Here is a 25,729-nt window from a genome sequence, read left to right as displayed (position 1 = left end):
GAACCCCTTTGGGGATTCTCTCCCAAATTTGCCCTGAACCAGGACAAATACATTTATTGGCACCAAAGTGTGGCCTAAGAAAATGAAAAAAACCTTTATTGACTGCATGTTGGTTGTGCTTGCCCTGTACTGGGTTAAAGCAGTCAGTAGCCATGTTGCTTGAATTCATAATGTCTCTCGGGGTGGAGCCCTTCATGTGGTTCTGGTCTCTAGGCTTTTTTGAGGTTTTAATACCCTTTTGGTCATTAGGATTATTTTCTTATCCAGAAATAGCTCCAGTATTGTCTCTAATACATAATTTTTACAGTAGAGGGGCATAGATTAGAATAGCTATTGGGTTGGGCTTGATGATAATGACTTACAGGACATTTACAAAGGTACTGGAGTCTGTTCAAGATAAGTATAGTTTGTGATTTCTTCATCCTATCCTGCGTCCCAGTTCTAGTAGTATGTTTTGGGGGTTTATTAGCAATTGCACCCAATTTGTTAGAGGAGGAGCAAGGGATGAGGCTTTCCAGCCTTTTCTTTCCTTTTTCTCCTTTGAATCTGTTATGTCACTTTTTGAGAATGTTCAATTTCCCCTGAATCTTAAAGTGACCACTTTCCTAGTACTTAATCTGGTAAGCTTCTTCTATACAGTCTACAGCTTCTCTAGAATGAGGGCTGAGATGTCCAGAGGAGCTGATGAGACCCCTGATCCAGGAGTAGACCCAGGCGTGGAAAATACTGAGTGGTGTGGAGAATGGGAAAATATGGGCCAAACCCTGAAGGAATTTTCTGACGCTGTAGAGTGGGATTTTCCACATCAGCAAATTCAGAACCCAGCTGAGGTGGGGAAATAGCTGAAAGAGAAGTGCTATGATGACTCTAAGGAGAAAAAGCTGACTTCAATAAGCTGGGCTCTGGCCCAGAGGAGCACACTGCTAGATACTGTAGGGCAGTAGATAGAGACAGGGGGACAGGGAGATAAACCAGCACCTACCCCAGTCACTCAGGCTGCAGCCAACACCCCAGCTACTCAGGCTGTAGCTAAACCAGACAGTAACCCTAAGCCACTGGCAATCGCTGCAGGAAAGAAGCACACAGGCAAAACAAATCGGCCTGTGACCAATGATGATGATCCAGGAGAAGGACCCTCAAAGCTGGACACAAAAGCCGGAGTTAAAGTAACTGATACAAGATCAGAAGCCACTATTGAGTCCTATTCCCTAAAGGACCTTTGTGGCCTAAGGATTATACTTGAAGACCTGATGAATCTACAGTTAGTTGGTTAGTCCGTCTTTGGGATGCTGCAGACGAGGCTAAAATTTTGGACGGTACTGATGCGAGGCATTGAGGATCCCCATCACATGATCCGGTTATTGACCAAGGAATGATGAGCTGATTGTCAGAGTCTCTGGGCGTGGGTCCTGGGAAGTGTGGCACAAAGATACCTGTGTGCAGACCATCTCTATATGCAGGAAACTCAGTGGAAGACCATAGAACAAGGAATTCAGTGCTTGAGGGAAATGGCAGTGGCAGAGATTGTCCTCTCAGATGACATAAACACTGTAAATACAGACTTGGTGCCATGTACATCTGTGATGTGGCAAAAACTTGTATGACTTGGGCCACAAGAATACACTTCTGCTTTAGCATGAAGCAGGATGCTTTAGAATGAAGCAGGATGACGGTGAGGAGACCATGCTTGATATGGCAAAGAAGCTCTGAGCATATGCAGATGCTGTACATGGCCCAACTCATGCCAGAATCGCAGTGGTGGAAACACATCTGAAGAAATTGGAAGATAAAATGGAGGAGATGTGGAGGCAGAATCTGTTTCTATTGCTGGTGTGACGGGGGATCACAGGATTTTACTTTGGTGGAAGCTGAGGTGAGCCTGACTGGAAATGAGTGGAGGAAACACTCTATTGTGACTGGCCCAGAGGCCCCATGCATTTTAGGCTGAAGTGGGTATTTCAAAGACTCAAAGGGACTCAGGTGGGCTTTTGGAATAGCTGCTGTAGAGACAGAGGACATCACGCAATTGAACACCTTGCCTGGACTGTCAGAAAACCAATCTGCAGTAGGACTCCTGAAGGTGGAAGAGCAACAAGTACCAATTGCCACCTCAACAGTGCACCACCGACAGTACTGAACAACTCGAGATGCTGTGGTTCCCATCCATAAGATGATCTGAGAGCTGGAGAGCCAAGGGGTGGTCAGCAAAACCCACTCACCCTTCAACAGCCCCATCTGGCCTGTGTATAAATCTGAAGGAGAATGGAGATTGACTGTGGACTACAGTGCACTGAATGAAGTGACTCCACCACTGAGCGCTGCTGTGCCGGACATGTTAAAGCTCCAATATGAGCTTGAGTCCAAGGCAGTGAAGTGGTATGCCACTATTGATATTGCCAATGCATTTTTCTCCACTCCTCTGGCAGCAGATTGCAGGCCTCAGTTTGCCTTCCCCTGGAGGGGCGTGCAGTACACTTGGAACCGACTGCCCCAGGGGTGGAAGCACAGCCCCACCATCCGCCAGGGACTGATCCAGACTGCACTGGAAAAGGGTGAGACTCCAGAACACCTGCAGTACATTGATGACATCATTGTGTGGGGGAAGACAGCAACAGAAGTGTTTGAGAAAGGAGAGAGAATCATCCAGATTCTGCTAGAAGCTGGCTTTGCCATCAAGAAGAGCAAAGTCAAGGGACCTGCCCAAAAGATCCAGTTCCTGGGAGTAAAGCGGCAAGATGGTCGGCGTCAGATTCCCACCAACGTCATCAACAAGATCACAGCAATGTCTCCACCATTCAGCAAGAAAGAAACACAAGCTTTCCTAGGTGCCATAGGCTTTTGGAGAATGCACATTCCCAAGTACAGCCAGATTGTGAGCCCTCTCTGCCTTGTCACCCGCAAGAACGATTTCCACTGGTGACCTAAACAGCAACAAGCCTTCACCCAGATCAAGCAGGAGATCACTCATGCTGTAGCCCTTGGCCCAGTCAGGACAGGACCAGATGTATAGAACATGCTCTACTCTGCAGCCAGGAACCATGGTCTGTCCTGGCAGAAGGCGCCTGGTGAGACTTGAGGCTGACCACTGGGATTCTGGAGCCGGAGCTACAGAGGGTCTGAAGCCAACTATACTCCAACAGAGAAGGAAATTTTAGCAGCCTATGAAGGAGTCCAACCTGCCTCAGAGGTAATAGGCACTGAAGTACAACTCCTCCTAGCACCCCAACTACCGGTGCTGTGTTGGATGTTCAAAGCAAAGGTTTCCTCTACTCACCATGCCACCAGTGCTACATGGAGCAAGTGGATTGCTCTCATCATGCAGCGCAAAAACTATTGGAAACCTGAATCGCCCTGGGATTTTGGAGATAATGACAAACTGGCCTGAAGGTGAAAACTTTGGTCTCGCTGATGAAGAGGAACAAGAAGTGACACGGGCTGAAGATGTGTCCCCATGTAACCAACTGCCAGCAGAAGAAACATGTTACGCTCTTTTTACTGATGGTTCTTGCTGCATTGTGGGAATGAAATAAAAGTGGAAAGCAGTCGTAGGGAGTCCCACACGACTGGTCACAGAAGCTACTGAAGGAGAGGGTGGATCAAGCCAACTCACTGAAGTCAAAGCTGTTCAACTGGCCCTGGACATTGTTGAAAGAGAGAAGTGGCCAAAGCTCTACCTCTACACTGATTCTTGGATGATAGCCAATGCTCTGTGGGGATGGCTGGAGAGGTGGAAAGAAGCTAACTGGCAGCGTAGAGGAAAACCAATTTGGGCTGCTGAAGAGTAGAAAGACATTGCTACCAGGGTAGGGAGGCTACCTGTGAAAGTCCGCCATGTAGATGCCCATGTCCCCAAGAGCAGAGCCAATGAGGAGCACCAAAACAATCAGCAGGTAGACCAGGCTGCACAGATAGGGGTGTCAAAGATAGGCCTAGATTGGGAACACGAGGGAGAGTTATTGGGTCCATGATGCCTCAGGCCATCAGGGTGAAGATGCCACCTATAAGTGGGCACGAGACCAAGGGGTGGATTTAACCATGGACAGTATTTCTCAGGTTATCCATGACTGTGAGACGTGTGCTGCCATCAAACAGGCCAAGCGAGTGAAGCCCCTATGGTATGGTGGGCGGTGGTCCACGTACAAGTATGGGGAGACCTGGCAGATTGACTACATCACACTGCCTCAAACCCGCCAAGGCAAGTGCTACGTGCTCACAATGGTAGAAGCCACCACAGGATGGTTGGAAACCTACACTGTGTCTCATGCTACAGCTTGTAATGCCATCCTGGGCCTTGAAAAGCAGGTCCTTTGGAGGCATGGTACTCCTGAGAGGATTGAGTCAGACAACGGGACTCATTTCAAGAACAGCCTTATCAACACCTGGGCTAGGGAACATGGCATTGAGTGGATGTACCACAACCCCAACCATGCACCAGCTGCAGGCAAAGTGGAGAGGCACAACGGACTGTTAAAAACCACCTTGAAACCACTGGATGGGGAATCTTTCAAAAACTGTGAGCAGTATCTAGCAAAAGTCACCTGGTTAGTTAACACCAACCGAGGCGGGCCCTGCCCAATCTGAGCCTTTGCATATAGTAGATGGAGACAAAGTCCCAGTGGTGCATGTCAGACGTTTGTTAGGGAAGACAGTGGGGATCAATTCTACCTCGAATACAGACAAACCCATTTGTGGGGTTGTCTTTGCTCAGGGACCAGGTTGCACATGGTGAATAATGCAGAAAGATGGAAGAACACGATGTGTACCTCAGGGAGATCTGATTGTTGGGTGAGAACTATGTGTAAATATCACTGTTTGCTGAATGTTACTGTTGTCTGTGTATACCTGTATATTGGAAGTATAACGGATGTGTTTGTAGAGTTAGATTATATATTAGTTCTAGTAGTAAACTGATGATATGGGGATAAAGGGTGGAATGTCATGGGTTGACTATATGATGCTTTTATCCCCAGTCGTCTGTACTGTTTATGCTGAATAATAAGTTTTGCACCCCTAAGACTGGATCTGAGAATGAAGGGGGGAGAGAAGAAGCATGCAGTTTGTTTTCAGAAAATGGCACTCACTCCTCCACTTTCCTGCTCCTCAACAGTGTTATCTGTGGATGGACAGACAGCAGGACAGAGCTCTCCTTTGCTTTTAGTTAGTTTTAGCTATCTGAGGCAAAGAAGCTCCCTGGACTGTGGTTTTTTCCCTTTTCTTTGGACCTGCTCAAACCTGCTCTGGACTGAACACCCAGAAGAGCACCGGCAGCTCGCACCTGTGGCCCAGCGGGCCGGGTCTGGGCCGCGGCATTTCCAGCGCTGGAGGGACTGAAAGAGACTGAGTGAGCCGAGCTGCAACCCATGGAGGGGACTTTCTGAGTTTGTCTCTCTTTCGGAGAGGCAAGAGGTTTTATTGTTTAATATTGTTTAAGTTTTCTTGTTTAGTAAACAGTTTTTTCTACTTTTCTCCAAGGAGGTATTTTTTCTGAACCGGCTTGGGGAGGGGCCAATTGAATCTGCCTTCTAGAGGAAGCCCTGTGGGGGCTCTGTCCCAAATTTGCCCTGAACCAGGACACCCAGTATAATTGTAGAAAATGTTTTGGAGTCTTGTAAACTGAAGTTTCTCCTAGGGTATGACTGTAAAAGGGAAAGTAGGAACAAAAGTTTCTAGTCTGAATTCAAAGGGACATACCTTTGCCAAAAAGGCAAATGAATTTTTAGTTTGCCAAGAAAATCACAGTACAAGAAATCATAGTATGAATACCTGCTACTATTAAGAAAAAGAAACTGACCTCATTTGATGAAGACAACTCTTTCTAATAATTTGTTACAACGTTTCTCTCAGATGCTTTCTTGCTGCTTCCAGTTTTTAAATTACCTTTTTTTTTTAATTTAATCACAATTTAAACATATTTTTATAAAAATAACATACAGAAAGGCTTGATAAATTAAAAAAATATATTAAATGTCTAGAATATATGAAAACACCCCAACATTTCCTTTTTAATTATTTCTTTTTAAGTCTTATCCTTTGATGTCATAGGCCCTGGTTTAACGAAATAAGAAGCACAGTGCAAAGGAACAGCATGTTGATGAAAATGCTGATATAAGTCTAAGTTTTAGACTTTCAATGAACTATGCAGGCGTCTTAAAAGTTACCCTAGTTTCTAAGATCAATTCTGAGGCAGCTTTTATTTTCCAAATGGACATTTGACATCATTTCTGTAACCTTAAAAAAAGTTCTGCTGGCCTTGAAATGTGAGTGCATATGTCATTTCAAGATTTAATGTCCTTCGTTATTTGTAAATAGAAAAAAAAAAAAAAGCAGAAAATACTTATTGCACTCCTATTTTAATGTAAATGCTGTATGTTTATAACTCTCTCTTGTCTGATTCTCCCTTTGAAAAAATTTGATTCTCCCCGTAAAAAATGTGATGACTATATGTAGTCCTGGAACACCAGATGGTACAATTAGTTTTCAGAACTGCTTCCACTGCTGTGTAGTGTGAGTTCACTTTAACATATTTTAGACTACTACGAGCCTACAATTCTATACACTTGCGTCAAAATGTATCAGCATCACAGAGTAAAATACATACTGGAATTAATTAAGAATTATGTCACTCTATCCAACTAGTGAAAATATTTACCCAGGTGATTATCTCTCTTTCTTGCCTTCCTGATATCTGGATTTCAGTTCTGACATTCAAAAGGGTGCAGCTGCTAAAGTAGCCACCATGACCTGTGCATCTACACACATCGCATCGCCTTTGAATTCACTTCCTATCTCATTCCATCAAATTTTTTTTTTTTTCCTGAATCTGTTTCCCAGGCTTGGGTAACATCAATTCCCCGTATCAGCTTAATCTACTCGTAATATATCACTTATGCTTTTCCTGGTCTTAAAAGAATTACAGCCTTGAAACCCTATTAAGCTGATTCTCCTGTAACTTAGTTTCTGGTGCCTTCTTCCTAACAACATCCCTCATGCAACAAACCAGTGAAATCACTCACATAATTTTCACCCTATAATACATTATTTAGACCTATTTTTGTTCCTGCAACAAACTATGAGGAAAACAAGTCTGTCTTGCTTTCTTTTGCAACTTATTATACCAATGCTATGGAAATGACCTCTGTTACAGAAACATAAAATTGTTCCTCGACACAGAGGGTTTCAGCACAGTAAAACATTTCCTCATTTTCTGCAACCAGAGTGATTCCTGTAAAATACTTCTCATGTTTTTATGATACACTAAACTTTAGAGTGATATGAAAGTGATTATTTTACTGTTGCTGAGATCACACTTTAAGAAAATATTCAGGATTTTTTCCCATTTTTAAAGGGGCGCTCTCTCTTTTATGTGAGACAAGGCAAAGCTAGTGGGATTTAAAGAGGTATTAGTCTGGTTTTTCTTTGATTTTTAGCATAATGTATTTTTCTATGGCCAAACCTTTTGCAGTTTGTGCAAGATTTTTGTGTGAAACTGCACTTTGTTTCACTAAGAGAGATGCACTATAAGAAAGTGACTGCTTTTGGGGCTGTTTATAGCATAAAGTACTAGTACATCTTCTAGGAATGTGAATTGAATAGCCAATTGCTCCTTTATACAGAAAACATGGACCAAATACAGATGCATAGCTTAGCTAGTATCTTTTGATAAATGAGAACAAAGGAAAAGCTATCTTGAGAAGGGTCCTCCACCATACCTCTTTTCAGCTAAAATAATTTGTTTTAAAATTACTATTATCTGCAGATATTAATCCAGTATTTTGTCTACACTGGTATAACTAAGGCTATATTGTTTCAAGCTGTATTATCATATATGATGAAAGCATTTATGCTGCCCCAGTAATTGATGGCACGATCTGATGAGTTTCCTCAAGTCCATGTCTCAATGCTCTTGCAAACTGTTTCCAGTTCATAAATTCCTGGAGTTTCTTGGGATGATTCTCAGGAAGTTTCAGTTCAATGAAAGCAAGCTAATAGACTGAGAGTATCAGGTCTTTCTTCTTCCAGGGTACTCATTATAACCTAAAATAACCTTTGCAAAGTCTGCAAGATGCAAGGTAATTGAGAACTAGAATGCAGTATTAGCCCCTGCTTGAGCAATCAGAGTAAAAGGACAACTCGATGTTTAATTTAGTGTAGAGTACTACCATCCTGAGAACATAAAAACTTCAGTAGAGACTCAAAACAAACTACAAAAAAAATCCCTTGTTGCCACTTAAATGCCACAAAAGGGAGTTATAAAACAGATGCAAACTGAAAGTCTTCCCAAAGACTATCAAACGAAGTGTGAGACTTGGCCCTATCCCTCTGTTCTATTCTGCCCACGTTTGTGGAGCCCTTTTCTTGTGTTTTGACAAGTTAGATGCAGTTGAATAGATCATCTGCAGTTCCCTCCAAAATATGGAGCACTTTTTGTCTCCTCCTCAGTTAAAGAACTCATGTACCACTGACTTCCAGTCCCACACTTCAAATAAATGTGCTTTTTACAATCTAATTTCTTTACACTTCTTTTTCCCCCCACCATTACATAGTTACAGGACACAGAAACTGATGTATTAGTCGCAAGGAGCTACCTTTCTCTCTGAAAACATAGTTCTGAAAATATTTCCACTAAAATACACCGAGATTCCTTAGTGCACAACATTATATTAAGTTGACTATTCATGCATAACTTTGCAAATGTTTCTTTTAAAGGGATAAAGATACTATACCCAAGCATATCTATTAATACTAATACCAATACTAGCAAAATGGATGCTATCTAGAAAACAGGTATTTTACAGACATATATTTTGAATGCCTTTAATTTGTAATATGTGAGAGCACATTTTATTTTTTTATTTTTTAAATATAATTGTATGCATGATACATTAAGTGAAGAACTATTCTTTGTACAAACTAATCCAGTAGCATACTCTATATGCTATAATATAAGTTTATACTGATATTATAGCATATAGAGTAACTTATTATTGACGCATGATTATTTACAGCTCCAACCCACATGATTTTATATTTTCATAACAAAAAAAACCATAAAAGATGAGTAGTGAAGTCGTAAAATCCAGGAGACAATGAAAAATTTTTAAGTGCTCACAGCTGCTTGGACCTGATTCAGTTTTTCAACAATTTCAATGAATAGAGTGACACAACACATAATTCACTGTTTAATGCACTGAGAGGGTCTCTAAATCACTCGTACTTCTATCTTTTGCAATCTGATTCACAAAAATGGTAAATTTTCTCCTGGTGAAAAGATTTTTCCTAATCTTAAATAAGCCATGCCCACCCATTTCTGTCCTCTCTTTGTGCCTCACTGCCCTGCACTATCCTTGGCATGAGCATCTCTTGTGAACCATGGCAGTATTGCTCTTAGGCTTCACTCATTTTTCACTTCTGCACCTGGCAAGCCTAAGTGAAGGATCCCCACATGAAGTCAAAAAGTACACACTATTCACAAAAAAGACACAAATTACTGTGATAATTACCTTGCAATTTCCTTCTCTTTTCTTTAACACATAATAAATATGCACCATATAATACATGAGATTCCTTTATCCTTACTTTGGAGTGCCTTTTTCTGATTGACATGGGAATTTTGTCTATGGACAAAATTCTGAACTGAAGTTCCAGGTTGAAATATAAATATTTAAAATGCTATTCAGTGTAATGTTAAAATTCTTACATATAGTACGTCTCTCTAGATTTCAAATTCCTTTGAAAACGGATTTTAAATACCTCAGGTAAGTTGAAACTAAACACAGAAAACTTAATAAAATTAAAGACATGCCTAGAGATGAACCAGCATAATCTGTAGAAAATGAAAAAGTTTCACTGCATTTTCACAGAAAGAATATGAAATCACGAGGGCCTGTGGATGGTACTGAGGCATACTACACCACCCCTTATTCAAGTCAAGAGCCAAATTCAGAGTCTGATCTTGTAGCTGAACTCACTCAGATTTAAATGTATGTTAAGAACAATGACACCATGAGAACTAAATGAGAAAGAGCACAACTAAATCTGAACAGGAATGTGCAACAGGAATTAGATATAGGTCTAACCTAATAGTTATTAATTCAGTGTAAGAAAAATCATGTCTAACCTCAGAGATATTTCAAGACAGACGCTATCTGAAAAAGTTTATTTCTTTAGTAACTGAGGATTGATTGCACCTTTAATACTATCTTAACAATAGTGCATTTATATTTTATTTAGAACTATTACACAAAGAAATAGCTATTATGCAAATAAATAATACCAAAGACAACCATCCATACCAACACTATCAACAAACATACAAAATTATCCTGCACATCAAATGAGCAACATGTTTCAGCCTCAAAAATACCTTGAAATAGAACATCCAGAGGCTAATGGAAGTTCAATGCAGAATGTCATAGATTTTCTCAACTCTAAGATTTACATAGGTCTCATTGTAAAGATCTGAAACTATACGTAGACATGAAAATTAACCTTCCCATCCTAAACACACTCAAAGGCCCTACTGCTTCCTAAGACAGACTGTTAACACATACTTAGCAAGAAAGCAGTTAGTGACCTCTGTAGTATACGCTGAAAATCAAAACAGAATATACCTTTTTTCCATTACATTCAGCTCTCTATATACATTGGTTAACTACTTCAAAGTAAAATAACATAAAATAAAGAAAACAAAGGAGTTGCCTGCATCAAGTCCTTGATCAATTGTTTAATGAAGAAAAGACTTGTTTTTTAAGTATGGTAAGGGTTGCTAATTAAAAGCTCAGTGATTATGATTATGAACTTGCCATCAAGAGTCTATTCAGACAGATTCATTGTCTGTCACCCTACTACTGTTGAGATTAATTAAGCTTTAAACATTTTAAATAAAGCACTGGAAAATGAAACAATCTGATGTGTTGTAATCCAGTTATTTTGTGTCTGAAGTTACAACGTTGCTTGAAAACAAAGGTTTGTATATCTTGATGTGAAAACTTATCTCCCTGGTCTCACTAGAGTCTTGTCATTTATTCCAACTCAGTAAAACAAGAGGCAAGGTAAGATAGGACTGCATCTTAAGAGTTTTGCTGGAAACATGAATCTTAATAATTTCTAGAACTGAATTTAATACAAAAAGAATAAAGTTGAGGATTGTAACAGCAATGTATGGATGTAATGACTGAGCACATGCAGTGTAGTCAGCATTCTGCATTCCTGAGAAACTGCACCAAGCATGCATAATTCATTTCATGTTTTATGATATATGAGGTAAATTCTATTTAATTATTTTGCTTTGGTTTTTCACATTTATTGGAATTCACAATTAATTAGAATCTGTTTTGCTGTACTTATGGACATGTAACTCACTGACAAACCCAAATTTTATTCTGTAGGCTGTAGAAGTCAAAGTTTTCCAATTATTTTTTTAAAATCTTGTGTATTAAAGGTACTTGTATACTAGATACACTGGACTATTGTATGTATACCACTTCCTAGGGAACTTTTGCATTTCTACAGAAGAAAACTGATGTTCAGAAGTAACATGTGAATAACGGAGTTACTGAGGCATTTGCAGCTACTGACTACATCTGAGCTACAGTGCTTTTCTTTTAGAAGAAACAAAAGTCCAGGAATTAAAATTGAGCAAGGTCTCTTCGGCAAACTTTTCTATAAAAGCACTTAAAAGATGGTCCTGCTCTCACTGTAAGAGTTGCTACTCTCTGCATAAGTCTGTGAACTATTATTATCATGATTTTGCTGGAAAACAATGTTGCATGAATGAAAAAAAAAATGTATGCATTGTAAAGGTTACGTGAATTACTTAAGATTAGGTAAAACAGTGGAAATCTCTACAGGAAATCTGCAGATTAAACTGGGAGCCCAGTTCTCTGAATGTCAACTATCTTACTGAAAAAAAATATTTTTCCTTTACATAGGAAACACTTTTAGAATATCTCTTGTTCAGTGGGACAAATCAATTCAAAGAGCAAAACTGAGAGCTTAAAATGCTTTTGCTGTTTTTGCAAATTTTGTCTAGCATCATGCTTGGAGATATGTCAGAGAACATTTAGACCTAGGAAATTTAACAGACTGTAGTTATGCCTTTGCTGGGAGAAACTTGTAATTGTTTCTCATCATCCAGTCTGTTATTCAGCTGCCCTCCTCCCACTCTGAATTCCCCATGGCACCAAGAACAGTAACATTCACAACAAAACCAAGCAAATTAATTACACTAGTGATGAATATCTGAAAAATTTGCTGGTGTACATCTCTGTGTACAGGTTACCTTAGTCAACAGAATTTTAAAATGGTATATACTCAAACAATATTCAGTTACTTAAAACATAACACTTTTCACCAATATCCAACTAGACTGTGAGCAACGCTGAAATGTTAAAAAACCTTAATGTTGCAAAAATGTTTCAAGACTAATTTTTCTAACCTTAACTGACTTCATCCTCTAAGCATTCTTCCTGCACTTCTATCTACAAGACTGACTGCACCCTGCTATGTACAGAGCAGTACCTATACACAGATGCTATATTCATCCTTTATGGTAGTAGTCCTGGCCCATGCCCTAATCCCAGCTTTACCTGTCTTGTGGAAACACCTGTTTTCAAAAATGCACATCAACTTTAGGACATACCATAAATGACAGGCTCTGGGATTTCTGGATTCCTGTTTGCCTTGACTGATCACAGCTTCTGAGCTTCAAGAGCATTTCTTCAATAACTGATTCAACAAAAGAGAAGTAACAAGCAAAAAACAAAGACTAACAAAGACTAACCCTGCCAGCATAGCTTATGTCTCAAGAGCTCCTGTTCTGCAGCCCACAGGTATTTGAAATAGGTTTGAATTAGCAGCATTGAGTGCCTGGGGAAGTCCAGCACACAGCTCAGCATGAGGAGGTTCACTGCAATTCTCAACAAACTGTTACCAGCTAGTTAGGCTGAGGGCAGCTGTGCTATACTACAACAGAGTGGTAGTCTGGATAAGAGGAGGGAAGCCAGATGAATGGATTCAGATGAGGAAGTACAAGTAAACAGACTTCTTCAGTTAACTTCAGCTGTGCTGCTGCCTCTGTTCTGTGCAACTTCTTTGGCTGCTTGTTCATTGGTAACTGGCCCTAAGCATTCAGCTTCAGTATTTCCAGCATTAAACCTCACTGGACATGGGACAGTCTGCCCAATTCCCCATTTCTATCATAGCTCTTAATGCATAGGGCTGGTCTAAACCTTTGTCCCTAGGGTAAAAGTTCGGAAGAAACCTCCAAGCTCTTTGTAATAAAGATTGATTGCTTTCATATTAGGAAAGAAAAGTAAATAAATCTATCTTTGGTATTTTTTCTAAGTTGGATGGAAGATAGGTTCTATCTCTTCATTTTGGTTTGTGGTCTTTATCAGGTAGATGTTTGTCTGATTCCTTATCGGTTATGGTTTGTATCCACGCCATTGAGTTCCTTTGCAACAGTACAAAAACCTGATGGCGCCTTAATTTTCTGTTTTTTGTATCTGCAACACTAGATGTTACCAAATTTATAAATTTTTAATATACTGTATTTATGCCCAAAAACAATCTGACAAGTTTTTAGAGGAATTCTGTTTAGATATTGCATTTTATTGGAAAATGCTTTTTAGCAAACAGTTTAGATAGAATCACATGTTTTTATAGCTGTTGTTTTAACTGAAAATATTATCTCAAAATAAATTACCAAAACCAGAAGAAGTCACTACCTGAGTTTCAGCAGATTAACAGGGCTCCAAACTAATGCCAATACAAGACAAGTATCATTTTAGAATATTTCCATGCCTGTAACACTGCATGGAAAAGAACTCTCTAGTATAGTGTTTCCATAGAAGACATTAGCTAGCAGCAAACAACAAATCTAATCCAAAAGAAATATGCCTTAGAGAGTCATAATCTTGATTGCTGAAGTGGAAATATAGACAACAGGAAGGGAAATTAAAATATACATACACTTGCTTTATGAAATAGTCTTTCTGTGTTTACTTGCAAGTCTACTTGTTGAGAAAATATCTGTTGATTTCAGTGAGAACATATCTGTTTATTTTCCTCTCTTAAAGGTTTTTGTAATATCCGAATAACAATTTTCCCTATGAATCATTACACATCTCAGTTACTTCAATATGATAATACCAGAAGAGTCACACACAGAACAGTATAGCACATGCAATCTCCAGTTTGCATTTTATGCTGATTCTATTGCAACAGACTTCTCTGGAAACCAACAAATGAATTACTTCTTAAATCTTTTAGAAATTCACTGGGATGTCTACACTCATAATTTTACCTGTGATCAGCCCAGTAAAAAGAACAACATTCCAAATCACCGAAAATTCAAAAGGTAGGTTCCTCTGACTAAGTTAAGAAAACTTGCTTGTAGGAGAAACATGATATGACCCCAAAACCCAGTTGCCTTCTGGGGGAAAAGAACCTTGGACAATTACATATCTAACACAATCTTTTCATCAGCTAAATTAAATTTAATTTTTATAAAAACATCTTCATATTTTTCCACCCTCAGAGAAATCCTCTGTCGTAATCATAGGATGGCCCTGATGATCATACTGAAAAATAAGGTCTGAAACCTCCCTTTAAACTATAGACAAAGTGTGAGAATCAAGGGAGCAGTATGATATCACTTCCGTGTAGGAATAAGGGAGAGAAAGCATACAAATGAGCAGAACAGGAAGGGCAAAAAGAATAAAGAATGCTTCAGACAACCAATCAACCAATCAGAGGAAGCCCAAGAACACTTGGATCTGGTCAATTTTCAGCCTAAAACAACTGCAACAACCCAGAATGAATTCGACAGTGGCTGCAACAATTGGCAGTGCTGAAATCAGAATACCTTTGCAGAAATCAACTGACCTAGGCTGACTGATACCACATGAGAGTCCAGCTTAATATTACACAGAAACATGGGATTAGATAAGGAAGGCGATTATCTGAGTTACTCTGCATTTACATTATGAAGTAAGAAAGTAGACCCTCAACTTCCTGGCGACAGTAGAGATTTCCAAACATTTCTTGAAAAGCATAAAATAAATACATTCTGTTTCCTAAATTTCAAGACACTTAGGGGAAATCAAATAAAATTCTTGAAATCATTATTTCTGTCTACTTTGCAAAACTATAAAATATGAAGTATTAATGAGTTTTGGAAGCACAGAATGGTTGGACAGGACCTTAAAGATCATCTAGTTCCAACCCCCTTGCTGTGAGCAAGGACACCTTTCACTAGATAAAATTGTTCAGGGGCCCATCCAACCTGGCCTTGACCTCCCACAACTTCTCTGGGCAACCAGTTCCAGCACTTCACCACCCTCTGAGTAAAGAAGTTCTTACCTATACCTAATCTACACCTGACCTCTTTCAGTTTAAAACCATTTCCCCTTGTCCTGACACAATCTGCATGCATAAAAAACTCTTCTTCCTTCTTTTTATAAGATCCCTTCAGGTACTGGAGGGCCACAATGAGGCTCCCCAAAGCCTTCTCTTCTCCATGATGCTTGGTCTCCAAGATAGACAGATTTTTTTTTTCTCTGACTAAGAATGTAATATTTTGACAATCAATGCAAATAATATTTTTTATCACTATAGAAAAAAAAATCTTGTATTTTTCCATCTTAAATGCATTTATGAAGGAATATTTAGAGATTATCACCACATATTTTGTTCAAAATCATTAATGAAATATATTTCAATGTATTTCCAGGGAGGTTTGTCATATGGTTTTGATTTTGAGTAAATATTTTTTCTGGTTAACTGAATTCTTGGTTAATTATATCTTTAAACCATTAAATCTTCATATAAATCACTGTTATTTTAAGAGACAATGAAAGACTACTTTTTGAGAAGTGCGTAATTCTTTACTTTCTGTAGAACAAGACTGGAAGTACAGAAAATTGTGTTATTTCCCACCTAAATACATGAGAACTTTGTCTATATAACAGAATACTGGAGCTTTCTCTCTCTGGCTTAAGAGGATACTCATGTCCAGTCTAAAAACTGTGAGTCTTGGCATGTAATGACTAAACAATAAATTCAGTATTTGTCTGCTTAGTATCCATCACTGTGAAGAACTATTATCCAACATGACAACCCTTTCCAATAATGAGGTCTGTCCTGTACATGCTCCCTTCTCATAACTTTCTCAAAACTTTCATTTCTGGATTGCCTAAAGTGCTACAAAGATCACCTTGACTGCCTCACATTCCTGTACAGCTATATTAATATTTCACAGAGAATTGCTTTATTCTTCTCTTAATGGTAGAGAAGAGTCTGTACTGTGCATTCTTCTGGACTTTTTGAGAGGGGGGAAGGTGAGGCAAGGTCTGGACATTGGGAAATTGTATAGTACATAAGCATGTCTTATTTACTGTCCTTGGCAAATTCTGTAATTTACAGCATGTGATACATCCCTGGAATGTACTGTCTCTTTGTGCCTATAAACTTGTTGCCGGAATACAGGAAGATCAAACTGCCCTTCAATTCCTTTCAACAAACTTTTACTCATGATCTAATCTAAAATCTTCCCTTTGGTTTTCCTAGGGGAAAAAAAAAGTCAGAGTAAAGATACCAAAAACGAAACAACCTTCTACATGTACTTTCAACAATTTGGCATTATAGACCTGTTAGCCTTAAAATAATTGACATAATATATCCCTGACAGTAAGATAACTTAAAAAATTCTCTTCAAGAGGAATGTGCAAAGTTTTTCAACACTGTTCCTTAGACAAGCTCCAGAATAATGCCGGATAAGACCCTCAGAAAATTATCTTCTAAACAGTGAGCATGGACCCACAGTACTATAACTATTTACAGAAGAAATTATACTCTACATTTATGGAAAGGCATTATATTCATCTGGGGAAATAATGATTGAAATTTAAAAAAAAAATGTCGAAACATAGGGAAAACAATGACCTTTGCTTTTGCTGCACAATTGTACCCATATAGAAAGAACTATACATACATACTGTGGTTCAGTTCCTGAAGAAACCTCCAAACAGGAACACAGAGAATGGAAAATTCCACAACAGTCAATCCACTATACGCCAGATCATTCAGTCAGGGTCTCTACTTCATTTTGCTTATCAATATTAAGGTAATATTAAATTAAAATTCTTTACTTCCTGTGCTTTAACAATTAATAGACTGCCACATTTTCTAATGTCATCCCAGATTGTTTACCACAGAACTGTTAATTACTGATACTTGAGTAAGTTTAATCTTATTCAATTTCAAATTCTATAGACAAATTCAGAGACAATTAGCTCTCCTACTACCTCCAAGCTTCTCCCAAAGAAAAAACATTGTTCAGGAAAAGTCCTTGAATACATTCACTTCAATTCTGAAATTCAGGAAGCAGCCTATTCTGATTTAGATATACTGGAAGTACTCCAGATTTAAATTTCAGTTTGGATCAGCATAAAATGATGAAGACTTCTTGTCACATTGCTTCCTCTTTCAGATGGAAGTAAATATTTTAGCACAAGTAAGTAAAAAATAAATGCCTTCAAACAAGAAACACTCATACAGAATTAACCTAAGACCAATATACCAATTAGCGAAAGAACACTATGAACTCTTAATCATTTGCTACTGTGAAACACATTATATCCTTCTTTATAAGGCTTTTTTTATTGGTAGCAATCCTACAGACAGAGATACAGCAGTAAAAGAAAAAAGAATAGCAAGTGGTGAGGTAATACAGTTTACGTAACAATTCTCCTCAAACCTTTGCAACTGTAAAGAAACAGGGGAAAAAATCATAAACATAAAAAAAAATTATAAATATATTCACACCGAAGAGAAATGCATTTCATAAACAAACATCATGAGCACAATTTCTTAGCTTCATATTCAAAATTAAAAATAGCAAACAATTTTCTATTAGTCAGTGAGACTAAAAAGAAAAAAGTTTTAAAGTTTGGTCTATGAAAGAGATGGAAATATTGTACTAAAACACAGTATTTTGCTAGAAGCATACACCAATCTAATAGTATTACTAGCATTTAAGATGTATTTTGAATTTTAACTACTTTAATTTTACTTATTTCCATTGCTGATTTTGCTGTCATATTTTATCTTCACATTTCTACTTACATAAAACTATTTTATTGTGTAGTTTATACACAGTTTTTTATGTTTATTTACTTACCAACAGTATCACATGGTTCATCCTTATGTACACAGAAATCCTTCCTAGAATTGGGGGTGAAACAAAAAATGTTAAGCAAGTCAAGCTGTTAGTCGTTAACAACTGTGTAACCTATTTGAAACATTTTTATGGCCCAATGAATAAATACAGAACACGATTATCTCAACAAAGAACAAGGGGAAGCAAAGGCCAGGATTACACATAGCACTTAAACTCCAGCTTATTCTCAGAGCACATTTAAGAATAGTCAGGTGACAAAACATGTACTGTATATTCAAATTGCATTCCACCTAATTTCTATGTTCTTCTGGGCTTTTGTGGTTTTTTTTTCCTTTTTCTGTAAGTATCTTGAAAAGTAACAAGTCTAAAACTAGTCTTCCTATCATTCAAAATGAAGATATTTCCAGCGCTTTACATAAGATTCAAACACCGCATTTAGATCAGTAATAGAGTCAGAAAGTTTTTATTCTAGCAAGTCAATAGTTAAAATCACTAATGGGAATATTACAAGAAGCATTTCTGCTAGAGCATCCCCTTATAGTAGTGGAAAACTTATAAAAATTAACTACCCTATCTCCAACATGTATTTTAGTCAAGTCATAGGTCTCTAAGTAAGACTGCTCTGTTGCATAAAGGAGAATAAATACTTCAGCTGTGTCTTAAATATCTGCTTGGGATACATTTTGATTTCACACGTATTTTACTTCTTCTCAGAGACACAAGTTATTAAAACAGCAAAGGGAAAACTGCTTTTTACTGGAATATTTATAAGTAATGTTTATTTGTTATTTTACGTAAAAATAATTTTTAAAAAGGGCTGCTGATGTATGCATGTATTGGGAAGATTGGGAGGGAACCAAGGGAGAAAAAAAACAACAAAATAATCTCAGGTATAGCAATCCCACAAACAAAGAAGTTCTGGTTTTCTGCTGTGCCACAGAGTAAGGGTCTCTATTTATAGGGAGAGACCATATAAATCAGAGAAATTTAGTTCTTATAATCTGTCTCTGAAGGTACACGGATAAGACACACAGATTGATAATGATGAAGACATACATACAGAGAAATACCCATTTTCCAGGAACAAAATGGAGGAATTGTTTGGTACTTGAAATGAAAGATACTGACACTTATTTACAAAGTGTAACTACTCCAAGAGCTGCTTCTTTGTTTCCCACAGACTATTTCCACATAGGTATTTAGACCCAAAAGAAATTTCTAGAAGTTGGCAAATGTCTGACAGTTGTTAAAGGCCACACAGATAGATGCACAGGGTTAAAAATGCTTTTAATTAACCATTCACCACTACCAGATCATTCCATAGAAGCGAAGAAGAATGGCAGTGATATAAATTGATAAAGTTGTGAGTAAAGTGATCAGGACAGTCTGGGAATACCCTCAAAAGGGCACGGGAAACTGAGCAAAAGGTGGTGGACAAGAATCTATAATCAGACACAGAAGAAAGTTATTTTATTTTTTCAAACCTGCAAGAAATTGCATTAATGCACTGGGTTGTAACACAATTCTTTGTTTTGTGCTATGTGACACAAGGGACTTATTGTCCTGTTAAGCAACATGACAGAATGATTAGAAATATGGGACTTGAGGTAAAGCAACAGAACATGGGTAAAGACAATCTAAGGACATTGATTGCCTTCTACGCACACCTACCCAACCACCATAAAAATTGATTGATTAAGAAAGAAAAGAAAAAAAAAAGGGAAAAGAGAAAATAAGTAGATCATACCTTCAACTGTAAAAGAATGCTACGTTACATTTTAAAACTGCCAATATACAAGAGATTTCTGCTCATGCAATAGCTTTCTTCTCATATACTTACTGAGCTGTTTTTCTTTTGTTTTCACTTCTTGGCTGAATCTGACTATGATTATGTTGTGCACTCAGGGTTTCATTATGGGACTTGGGGGAAATGGTACTGCTATGATTTGGCAGGAGGGAAATACAGTAAACCATTCTTAGTTCCCAACTTACACTGAAGGAATGTAATGCCTCTTTTAAATTCCAGGAATATGACTACATTACATACAATTGAGACTAGGTTCCTTAGGAAAGATTTACAGTTCTAGTTAAACCTACCAGTGATTCTCACAAAAATAAAGCACACTACTAAGTCCGCAGATTATTTGCCTTCATCCTTCTCCTCCTTTCTCTCAGCCAAGCAGAGCCAAGATACTAAAATTACTGTTACAGCATATAGAAGCTTAAGTGGCAGCAGTTGGTAACTGAGTCTGCCAATGAAAGCAAGAAATGGTTAAAGCCCACCTTCTCCAAGCAGTACCCAGCACATAATGTCCATTACTCTAAATGGTCACTTTCATACACATGGAAGAGAAAACAAGTCCTAACTCAAGTGAAGGAAAGGAGGAGCTTTCACACTATTTACACCTGAATTCTGCACTTGAACAAATTGGCTAACCCCAGAAAAGGATTCTAAGCAAGGACTAATGCATTGTTTCAGAAAATTATGTTTAATTAGTAGATTTTGGTTCATTATGTATAGCATAATGAGAGGAGAGACCTTCACAGCACACAAAGGCTACTTAATTTCTAAATAGAAAGTATCTCAGTACATAGTCTTTGTTAAAATAAAACCTGATGTGTAGGTGGGATGTACAACAGAAGACGAAAAGAACAATAAAGGAAGACTAAATTAAAATCCTTATTTTTTGTGAATAATTTCCAGTAATTTATCATTTTAGATAAATTTATTACTTGTTTTTGGCAAGTCAAAATATTCAAAAGATTTATTTTTTTACTCAGGCTGGTGTATCATTTCTTTCCATATGCTAGATTGGAGAAAAGAAGAAAAAGGACAAGGAACAGTCTACCAGATCTTCATTCAGGTTTCACTCTACTCCAATTTCTCTAATGTTTGCAATTTTGAATATAACAAGCTACCTTGTTATTCAAGGTAGCTTGAATAACAGCAGAAGTTAGACTGCTTGAAACTGCAGTCTGACTTCTGCTGTTATTGATTCCAAGGCTTACAACATTTTTGATGTTTATTGCTCAAGTAGTAAGTTTCATCAAATCGTAAGATTTTTATAAGGAATAGTTGCAATTAATGGTACTTGTGGCAAGTGGCATTATCATCAAATTGCAAATGCCTTCACTTGCATGGTGCAAAATGACTAACTACAACACTGAAGATGTGCTTGTTTCTTCACATAACAGGACATTCTGAAATAACTCTCACCTATAAACCAAGCACACATGTACTAATTAATAAATGCACTTTTAATTACAATAATTAAATTTAAAATTATTTTTGTGTTAATGAACCACAAGAAAAAACACTTATTTACTATTTATTTGGGAATTTAAATACAAAGAAAATGGTACTAGTGTAAATGGTATTTCAGAAACTGTTTATTATTTTGAGGGTAAATCTCAAAGGCACCAGTATGTACTGGTCAGTGTATTTTAGGAAAAACAGGAAAAAATATATTTAATTATTTCAAATGGTTAACACATCACTTAGGCTTTGTAAAGCTGAATTGAGATTTAAAAGGGTGATATAAATAGTCCTTATAAAGCTCACATTTCAGTCAAACTGAAAAACAACAGTTTGGAAGTGTGATATGTAAACTAACAGCTGAATTGAATGTATCATTAACATATTGAAACAGATACAGAGTAGTTAGGAATCTAAGGAAGGTGCTTTTGAGTGGAGTCTAACAGAACCTAGACTTAGCATTAGCATTAAACAACGATGCAGAAGAAAATACAAAAGTATTCCTGGTAAAGTTTAAAAATTAAATGAGTTCTGATAGATACAAATAGGAATGAAGACAGATCACATTTTAAAGATAACTAATTTGAGTAAATTTTCTTCTCGTGTAGCCATAAGTGGCCTCCCAGCTTGATCAGATGAAACAACAACAAAAAATGAGTATTTGGAAACAGGCAGTAGAAAGGAACAGCATCCTTGGATAAAGATACGGGAAAATATCAAAATGACACCACTACCTCTGTTCACACAATATAGTGGCCAGTTCTGGTGTTTATGCTTGAAAAAAAATTTTTCAAAGTGGAAAAGGTCTGGAAAAAAATGAGAGAACAATTACATAGAGTAACTCCTGTAAATTACTCTGAGACAAAGAGTTGTGACTTGTGCACTGCCTACCAGTATTTTCATTGGGAGGAGTTTTCCAACAGATTTCAGCAACAAAAGGTAGAAAAATGGTATGGTTGAAAGCTGAAGTAAGAAAAATTAGAAATTAGTCCAACTGTCCATTCAGAAAGTAAATAACTGTGCCAATAATCAACTGCTGAACAGTTAATCTTCCTTTCTTTCAAATTTTTGTCTAAGACTTTGCTACCTTTCTTAATCACCAGAAAACTAAAATGTAAAAATAATTGTCTAAATGTTATGTTTGGGTCTCGCACTAAATACTCAGAGATTTTAAATTCAGTAGCCTAATTATTAGAGCTTGAAAGAGTAAGCTGACAGCAAAAGGTAAATTCATGCAAATTTTTCCCATACCCATTATTACAAGCATTATCACTTCACTGACTCAAATATCTTAAAAATGAAAAAAACTAAAAGAGCATATGATGACTTAAAATTAGTGGGATTTTTTAAACTACACAAGGTAAAAATACAGGACTTAAATTTTACAGGAGATTCTGGCTTCAAAAAAAAAAAGGACAAAACGTTTTATTTAAATATGCTCTTTTCAGGTTTCCCTGCTTTCTTCTACATCTGCAATCCTATTACTAAATAATAAGCAGAAAGGCCATATGAGATTCTCATGTACTTCCTTGATGCCTGCTGGTAGTGTCAAATAAACAAAATTATCTAGAGAGTTGATAAATTGAGTACAAAATGATTAAGAGAGTTGGCAGTATTGAAGTCACAGTGATGAAGACAAAATTAAGAATAATCTCATCTCTCACCATGCATTTGCAAGATTTCACTTTTCCAAAGCTGAAATTCACTAGGAATTTAAGGACACCAGTAGCAGCTTAATAACTCAATCTCTACCTCAATATGTTTCAGCAATTTTGACTGCCAAACACTCCAGGCTTTTGGGGTGACCTGTAATATCAGTTTTATTTATGCAGGGACCTTTCACATTCTTCCTCCTCTGACTTTCTTGAGGATTTATTTTTGGTTCAGAAAGGTAATAAAAATCAAAGACAGAAAAATAACTATTTCTTCTGTTCACTGGAGGTAATAGCAACACTTAAAAAAAAAAGTCTTGTCCAAGGGGAGAGTTATGGATGGTTAAAACTATTGGAAGTGAAACAATATTTATGAAATCTAAGTGCTGTTTATGGCATTAAGTAGTTTTATAGAACAAGGCACTTTCTTACAGTGAAAGTGCCTAACAGCACTGTTTCAATTATATGTCACCCAGGGCAAGGAGATCTCAGATACTGAAGATCAGTAGGAATAAATGGCTGATGCACACTATCAACATGAAATATCACTACCTGATGAATATTAGGAGAATCAGGGTCTACTTTCTGTCATAAGGACACGTGAAAATATCAGTTATGAGAAGGAGAATAAAGAACTTGGTCTTTTTTCTGCATTATTCTTCTCACATTTTTTCTACAAACCACTGTGACACAACTGATTGACCGATGCACTAGAAAAGCAGCAAAATGCAATATTTTTAGGTTAAGATAAATTCTGCCTCATTCTTGTAACCACACCTTTATACACTTCAAAGCTTTCATTACCTAATTTGTAATAGAGGCTATATAAGAACTTTAGCACCATCACAGAACAACTGGGAATTCCACAGGCCTTTTCCTGCCCTAATTTCAGTCACATTATTCAGGTCAAGCAACCTGTGCAGATAAAAACTGGTAATGTCATCTCAGGGGCCACCAAAATCAGGGCTTGTCTCTGAACATTCAGACCCTGGAACTTAAAAGGCAAGGAGGATGTTGATGCAACATGCTGCATTTTTTCCAGAGAAAAGTCCTGATACTGTCTGTCTATAAAGCAACTGCACTAATTTATAACTGTGAATACAGTAAGACTTACCTGATAAAACAGGTAATTTTATCAAGGCAGTCCTTAAAACATTTCTTACCTTAATTATCACATATATCCAACTTCCCTAATAATCTTTTCTAAACAGATTACAAACTCTTTCTGCCTTTCTTCTACTTCATGGCACCATACTTTAAACAGGATATAATTTCATCAAAATAAGCCAATTTAAAGGGCAACTAAACAAAAACTGACATCATGAAATAGGGCCAAAGTAAAATGAAATTATTTGGTAGCAGATATGCATCATTACAGTCTGGCTGGGCAGCAGAGAAAGTTGTGGGGAGAAGTTTGTTTTACTTTCCTCCTTACAGAACAAATGCAAAAATAAGTTTTGAAAAAGTACCTTTTTCCTGAAAAGGCTATGATGGCCCTTTGGCTGTTGAATACCAATCTCTGTAACACCCAGGTACACTCTTTGTACTTAGGCATTAAAAATTAGCTCTGCAGAACACTCAATACTTAATTTCTAACTCTTTTGGTTGCTACACAAAACTGGCATGTGAAAGCACAGGAAAGCTTTTACAAAGAACTCTTGCTGTTCTATTGTCATGCGAGACAAAAGAGGAGATGTGGCAACTTTTAGGAGGGCTGCCACAGAATGTGTTGGATACCCAAAACTTAACACATTTACTCAAAAAATACCAAGCAGTTGATGTTCATCTGTATAAACAAAATAATTTCTCTCAATAAGCAAACCTGCTGTCCAAATGGAAGTTGTGACAAAGGAGCTTGTTCAATGCTTGCAAAACAGAATGAGACTCTGAATTAACAAAACACACAAAACACCACACAGGGTGTTAGCTATACCATAAACCTGATGATGTGTAGAGGTAGCCTGGATTAGCAAAACATTCCCAGTCAGAAAATTGCTCTGGTATGATTTATTACCAGCTAAAGCAGCTCTCAGGTGGGAGGCAATACAGTCTAGAGAATAATACCATTGAAAAATAAAAATGTCAGAAGAACAGATCTTTAATTTCTGGCTCCAGCAATAACCTACTATATGAAATCTAACCAATCGCTTCCCTTTTCTCTACTTCAAATTCCTTAAAATTGATTACAGACTTAGTCCAAAAAATTGTATTTAAACTGACAGGTAAAAAATTGTAGACAAGCCTGGAGCGAGCCCAGACGAGAAACACGAAAACAATCAGAGGGCTGGAGCACCTCTCTTATGAAGACAGGATAAGACAGTTTGGGTTGATCAGCCTGGAGAAGAGAGGAGCTCTTTTTACAACCTTCCAGCACCTAAAGCAGACCTACAAGAAGACTAGAGAGGAATTTTTTTACAGGGGCATGTAGTGACAGTACAAAGGGGAATGGCATTAAACTGAAATTAACAAGATTTATATTAGATATAGGGAGGAAATTCTTTACTGTAAAGGTGTGAGACATTGGCCCAGGTTACCCAGAGAAGCTGTGAATGCCCCATTCCTGGAAATTCTAAAGGCCAGGTTGAATAGAGGTTTGACCAATCTGCTCTAACATAAAATATCCCTGCCCATGTGGTAGGA

The 25,729-nt window shown here is 37.5% G+C and overlaps 1 protein-coding gene across 2 annotated transcripts in view; it reads right to left on the bottom strand.

Annotated features, from left to right (window-relative positions):
• Positions 1-25,729, bottom strand: part of ADAMTS19 (ADAM metallopeptidase with thrombospondin type 1 motif 19) — a 143,532-nt gene that overhangs the window by 73,424 nt on the left and 44,379 nt on the right. For both annotated transcript variants that reach the window (XM_068175667.1, XM_068175668.1), the window contains one exon: positions 18,182-18,225. In XM_068175667.1, coding sequence (XP_068031768.1) covers positions 18,182-18,225 — 44 coding nt within the window. The remainder of the gene's footprint in view (positions 1-18,181; positions 18,226-25,729) is intronic.

Source organism: Anomalospiza imberbis, chromosome Z (assembly GCF_031753505.1).
Source record: "Anomalospiza imberbis isolate Cuckoo-Finch-1a 21T00152 chromosome Z, ASM3175350v1, whole genome shotgun sequence".
NCBI classification, from domain to species: domain Eukaryota; kingdom Metazoa; phylum Chordata; class Aves; order Passeriformes; family Viduidae; genus Anomalospiza; species Anomalospiza imberbis.
Note: the sequence above shows the minus strand (reverse complement) of the source record. Positions and strands in the feature narration are given on the sequence as shown.